At 52.6% G+C, this 6,639-nt stretch overlaps 1 protein-coding gene across 1 annotated transcript; it reads left to right on the top strand.

Moving 5' to 3' along the window:
* The first annotated feature begins 916 nt into the window (after positions 1–916).
* Positions 917–6,166, top strand: LOC147747163 (uncharacterized). The gene is made up of 2 exons (XM_086936170.1): positions 917–2,060; positions 5,556–6,166. Exons 1-2 carry the CDS (start codon positions 917–919, stop codon positions 6,164–6,166), a joined length of 1,755 nt encoding a protein of 584 aa, XP_086792296.1.
* Positions 6,167–6,639: the final 473 nt, after the last annotated feature.

Here is a 6,639-nt window from a genome sequence, read left to right as displayed (position 1 = left end):
CGCGTGTTGCGGCGGTGGTCGCGGCGTGTGGTTCGCCGAAGAAGTCGCGTAGGGAGTTGGTAAGTGAAAGGGGCCGCCCGCGCTCTAGGAGAGCGGCCCCTGGTAGTGTGACGCATGCGGAGGGGGAAACGGTTCCGCCGCGCGAGGCGGGGTTGGGGGAGGGTGAGGCATCGGCTCCCCTGGTGTCCGTGGGGCTGCCGGTGCGGTCGCTTTCGGTTCCCGCTGCCAGAGGCAAGCGGGCCGGTAAGCGCGGAGGCAGGAAGCGCTCGGCTTCTGCCTCCGTGTCTCATGACGCGGAGCAATTGAGTGAGGAGCTGGCGGTTGGTGCGCATGCGCGCGTTGGAATCCTCGAGCCTCGCGCTGGCGGTGAGGGTGTGTTGCCGGCTGTTGGGCCGGATAGACAGTTTATGGATTTAACGGATTTGGGGGCTCGGAGGAATGAACAGGTGGTAACTCCAAATGCAAGCGCAGGGGCTGGTGGTGATCGCTTTTCGACGCCGGCCCGTGTTTCTGGGGAGGTTTTGCATGCTAGTGATGTTGCCTGTGGTGCAGTACAGTCTGCTTTTGTGCCATATAGCCTCCTGTTGTTTTTCCCCCCTGCCTCAACCCGGGGGGAGGTACTTTCTGTGCTCAGTGGTTCTGTTGGGGAGGGGGAGTGGGCGCAGGTGGAAAGGAGGGCAGGGGCGGTTTGCTGGGACAGCAGTCTGGTCGTGTTTTGTTGTGTGATCCACAGGATGTCTCTGGGTCTGGCAGGGGGTTCATCGAGCCTTCTGTGGGTGGTGCTGTTAATGTTCCTCTGCAGGAGAGTGGCGATAGGCAGGTGGGTGCTAGATCTTGGGAGGGTTTGGATGTTTTTCCTTCCTGGGCAGAAGGGGTTCGTGATGCGGGCAGGGCTGCACCCATCCAGGGGACTGATATGCTGAGTGGTTTTGGGGGCACTTTGAGTTTTCCGGGTTTGCCTGTTGGGGGCAGATCGCTTGGGAGGATGGAGCAGCCCCGCTCTGATAACCAGCAGAAAGGGCAGGGTGGACTGGCATCGGGACCTGCGTCTAAGATTGTTCAGGAGCTGTTGAACTGGAGTAGTGGTGGTGAGGAAGTGGAGCCTTCCCCTCCTCGGCGGGGGTTGTCGGTTCGGTCTAAGGGGTCTATTTCTCGGGAGGTTGGTCAAGTGCAGTTTCAGGATTCTAGTTTTTGTATGGCTAGTGGTGTTGATAGTTTTGGCCGTCCTGGTAGTAAGGGTCCCGGCACATCAGTTCAGCCTTTTTCTTTGCAGGTCAGAGAGCGTCGTGGAGAGGCAGACTTGGTAGGGTGGAGTGCGGCCCAGTTACACAGAGGAGAAGGGAGGGTGGAGCCTGGCGCGGCATACCCCGTACCGGCGAGGGACCCCGGCGCGGTCAATGTAAGCAGGTCAGGCGCGACCTCGTTGGCCCCAACGTCTTCCTTTCAGGATCTCGGCGCGGTCAGCAGAAGCAGGTCAGGCGCGTCCTCGCTGGCCCCAACTTCTCTTTCTACAGGTATCGGCGGGGTTGGCAGAAGCGGACCCGGCGCGTCCTCGCTGGCCCCATTGTCAGGTTCTCTGGATATCGGCGGGGTTGGCAGAAGCAGGACTAGCGCGTCCTCGCTGGCCCCAAATGTTTCTTCTCATCAAAAAAGGGATTCATCGTTGGTTAAGGTGTACAAAACTGGTCAACGTTCGGGGGAGTACAGACGGGTCCAGTCGGCTCCCCCGCCTCAGGTGTCAGTACGGGCTGGTAAGGCCCAGGTTGGTTTCAAAAGTCCGTCAAAGGTGTTGGCCCCTCCTAGGTTGGAGGAATCTTTGGTTTTAGATTACGATGAGGAGAGCCCTGAGGAGGGCGAGATACGTGCTGAGGGTGCAAGGGGGGGGCTTTTTCACGCTTCTGATGATGTTTTACAGGCACCGGTGGTGGTGCGTCCAAGAACTACAGTTTCCAGACCAAATCGAGAGAGCGGCCCCGCGGTGAGGGTTCCTCGGACAGGCGACGATGTTGAACAGATGGCATGGAGAGCGAGGCCGGCTCAACTTCCTTTATTGAATCCAGGTGAGCTTGCTGGGCCGCGGGACAAGCCATTGATGGTATCTGTTGGAACGGGGGGGGATCCTCCTTCAGAGGGTGTGGATCTTAAGCTCCACAAAGGTCGTTATGTTAAGGATCAAGGAGTGGGTACGAGTGACGGGGGTGTGGGTTCTAAGGTGGATTCTGGGACTGTTACGGAGCCCATGGAGGTAGGTAAGGATCCCCCACACAGCAAGGAGCTTAAAATAAAGAAATTGCCTTACATGGGCGTCACAAAACCGTTGGGCGCTCATTTAATGCTGTCCACTAAGGAAAGGATTTGGAAGGGGGAGTATGTGGAATTATTGAAGCTCTTACATAGAGAAGTTAGGTCTAAGGAGGGGTCTAAGGAGGAAGAGTACGAGTTGGCCAAGCGCCCAAAGGTTCCTTTGACCATCGAAAACTGGACAGCGGCATTTCTTATATATGCTAGCGTGTACTGTGAGAAATTCCCTGAGCGCTGTGTGGCCCTTTTTAAGTATATGGATGTGATCAGAAAGGCGCAGATTACTGGCAGTGGTTATGCCTGGTCACAGTACGAGGAGGAATTCCGGGCTCGGATGGCTTGGGATCCTGAAGCGAAGTGGGGGGAGTTGGATAATGACTTGTGGCAACACACTATGGGAGCATCGGCGGGTGGTAAGACGATTTTCACAGCTAGCGGGTATCCATTACCTTCTCAGCCCTTTCAGGGTAAGCCCACTCGGGGAGGGGTGGGTGCAGCTGCGTCAGTCCAATCTGCCAATGGGACCTGTTGGGATTTTAACAGAGGATATTGCCCCAGAGAGTATTGCAAATTTAGGCACGAATGCTCCCAATGTGGTAGAACGCACCCACTGTCCAGGTGTTGGGGGCCTCGTGTTACAGGGGGCAGACAGTGGTCACAGCAGACGGCCAATGCCCCTGCTCCTGCACAGCAGCCTCAACCTAACAGGGGGGGGGAAAACACTTCTGGAACTGGGCCCAAAGGCTCATACGCCAGTTAATCCTTTTCACTTGGCTGTGGCTCTGAGGGGTTATGGGAATGTCGAGGCTGCTAAGTTATTGTTGGATGGTTTTCAGGAAGGTTTTCGACTTGGTTACACAGGGCCGCGGTTGCGGCGGTGGTCAAAGAATCTTTTGTCAGCCAATGAACATCCCGAGGTGGTGCAAGACAAATTGGACAAAGAAGTGCGTGAGGGAAGGATGGCGGGTCCTTTTGATGATTGGCCCTTGGAAAATCTTATTGTCTCCCCAATTGGTGTGGTACCTAAAAAAGAGCCTGGGCAATTTCGTTTGATTCAACATTTGTCATGGCCGGAGGGCTCGTCGGTTAACGATTTCATTGATGGTGAGGCTGCTTCAGTGTCTTATTCTTCAGTGGATGTGGCCATGGCCCTGGTTGTCTCTGCCGGCACTGGTGCGGCAATGGCAAAATGTGACATCAAATATGCATTCCGTTTATTGCCAGTACATCCTGGGGATTGGGATCTTTTGGGGATTCAATTTCAAGGGAAGTGGTATGTTGATAAGGCTCTACCAATGGGTTGTTCCATCTCCTGTGCGTTATTTGAGACCTTTAGCACATTTCTCCAATGGTTTTTCACCGACACGTCAGGACACCAGCTTGTGACTCACTACCTGGATGATTTCTTTTTTGTAGGCGCTCCCAATTCCTCAGCATGCCAGAATGCTTTGCGAACATTCCAAACTCTGATGGAATTTTTAGGTGTGCCGTTGGCACCGGAAAAGACAATGGGCCCCTGCGCGACCATGTCTTTTTTGGGGATCGAAATTGACTCTATTGTTATGGAGGCACGCTTACCAGTGGATAAAAAAGCAAAAATGTTGGACCTCTTACATGTTATGTTGAACAAGGCAAAGGCGACAGCGAAGGAAGTTCAGGTGCTGCTGGGCCATCTTAATTTTGCTTGTAGGGTGGTCAGGGCAGGTAGAACGTTTTGCAGGCGTCTGGGTAGAGCTCTGTCTGGTCAGTTTTTACCTCACCATCACGTCCGCTTGTCAGCAGGTGTTAAGGAGGATCTGCGGATGTGGGTAGCCTTTTTACACTCTTTCAATGGTATTCCTCTGTACAGAGAAGAGAATTGGATTTGGGACGTCCAAATTTTTTCAGATGCTGCGGGCAGTGATGGTTTCGGTCTTTACTGGCAGGGCAGATGGTGCGCTGAACAGTGGCCTGCTGCGTGGAAGAACGGAGGCAGGAGTATTGCCTTCCTTGAGCTTTTCCCTGTGGTGGTGGCGTTGACTTTGTGGGGTCAGAAGCTTGCTCACAAAAAAGTGCTGTTTCGAATTGATAATAATGCTGTGGTGGACATTATCAATCGGCAGTCGGCCAGGGATGCTCACATCTTGAAGCTCTTGCGAGTCTTTGTGTTGGGATGCTTGACGTATGACATCAGTTTTAAGGCCTTACACATTCCTGGGGTGGACAATGACATTGCGGATGCTTTGTCTCGTTCGCAGTGGGAGAGATTCCATGGGCTAGCCTCGGAGGTGGACAGGACGCCGACCCGCATGCCAGAACATCTGTGGACTGTAGGCGAGACAGGGTTTTGCAGTTGGTGGTAGGTTCGTTCGCAGTTTCCACTAGGGCAGCGTATGCATTGGCCTGGAAAGAGTTTTTGGAATCTGGGGCCGGCTGGCGCGCTCCGGGCTGGAGACGTTCTGAAGATGTGGTACAGTTCATTCTTCACTTGATGGACAGGGGTTTGACACGTGTGACGATTGCTGGAAAATTGGCTGGTATTGCGTTCATGGGCAAATTACTGTGGGGCTATTCTCCTTCAGCAGGGGAGGTGGGTAAGCGCATGCTGGAAGGTTGGTCTAGGGAGAGGGGTAGGGAACACATGGTTCGTCAACCTTTGTCTTGGCAGACATTGGCCCGAGTTTTGCAGGTTTTGCCCTCAGTTTGTTTGAATGAGTTTGAGGTTTGTCTGTTTTCTACTCTTATGGTTTGGATGTTTTTTGGTGCTTTCAGAGTTTCTGAGTTACTAGGATCGAAAGTTACTTTTGGGGTGGGGTGGGGGAATGTTCGATTTTTGGAGACAGGGTTGCACGTCTGGTTGGCTCGGGCAAAAACTGATCAACACAGCAGGGGGAGGGGCATTTGGCTGGAAGCTTCTTCCCCTACTGAGACGTGTCCTTTGAGGTGGGCCAGGCGTTTGCGGGACTGTTCGGGGGCCGCCTTTGAGGGCCCTGTTTTTCAACATATGGATGGTTCCAGGGTGACTGAGTATCAACTGCGCATGGTTTTGCGTAAAGCGCTGCGTTTCATTGGCTTGGATGAGAGACAGTATGGTACGCATTCTTTCAGGATTGGGGCAGCAACGGAAGCTCATAACAGGGGTTGGTCGCAGCCGGACATTATGTCTTTAGGGCGTTGGTCCTCCAACTGTTTTAGGCGCAATGTGCGTACTGATCCTGTTTTGGCGCCTGCGGATGATAATTTTTCTTGAGTTTGATGCTGCTTTTCTTTTTCAGGTTCAGTGGCCGGCCCCCGTTCTTCTGTCATGACGATCTGGATAGTGGGACATTCCTTCATTAGGCGCGCGGAAGATCAAGCGATAAGAAGCTATTTTGGTCCCACGCTTGGTTTTAATTCTCGTCTGTTTAATGTTGTGTGGAAGGGGAAGGGAGGTATGATCTGGAGGGAGCTTATTCCGGCCTTGAATTCCTGGTTGGTGGGGGGTATTTGTCCTGATGTGTTGCTCTTGCACCTCGGTGAGAATGACCTTTGTGGGGTGAAAGGGGTGGTTTTATTGAGAGCGATGAAGAAGGATCTTTCCCTTATTCGTCAACAATGGGCGGGCTGCCATGTTTTATGGACGGAGTTGGTCCCTAGAAGAACCTGGAGGGGTGCGATCAAGCCTAGGGCGGTTGATAAGGCGCGAAGGAAGTTGAATTTGGAGGTTTCCCGTTTTTGTAGAGATCTGGGTTTTGGGTGGGTGTTACATAAGGACATCCGTTATGACACTATGGAGTTTTTTCGCAGCGATGGTGTTCATTTGTCTCGGATAGGGATGGATTTATATTTATTGGAATTACGAGAGGTGCTCTCCAGGTGTTTGAAGATTCAACATTTTTTGGGTTGAGGTTTTTTCTGGTTCCTTGGTAGGTTAGTTTTGGGGGGCAGAAAGAGAGGAGGGTAATTCCTTCCCCCCCTCTTTTCTGGGTGGCGGAAATTGGGCGTTCTTGGTCAGCAGGGACATGAAGGTTGTTGGGATTTTGCTAAAGTTGGGCTATGACTGGAAAAGTTTAAATAGTTGTTTCGTGGGGTGGTTACAAGGTTTTGGGTAATGTAAGTTGTTGGTGGGCAATTTTTGGAATGTGATGTTATGCGGTGGGTTGGGATGATATTTAAATGATTATCAGGTTTTGGTATTGTTTGAATTGTAATTATGTTGTGCTGGGTGGGGGCGGGGTTTGTGACGTGTTAGGGGCGGGCCTGACGTTTGGGGTTGTAAGGTAACATCTTATTTAGCGAGGACTAGTTTTGTGAGGCGTTTGCCAGGTTTGTATTGTTGTAAATATGCACCTGTTTCAATAAAAGCGGCCTTTTGCACAC

Source organism: Lissotriton vulgaris, chromosome 1_1 (assembly GCF_964263255.1).
Source record: "Lissotriton vulgaris chromosome 1_1, aLisVul1.2, whole genome shotgun sequence".
Classification (NCBI taxonomy): Eukaryota; Metazoa; Chordata; class Amphibia; order Caudata; family Salamandridae; genus Lissotriton; species Lissotriton vulgaris.
This window is presented reverse-complemented; position numbering and strand designations above follow the sequence as displayed.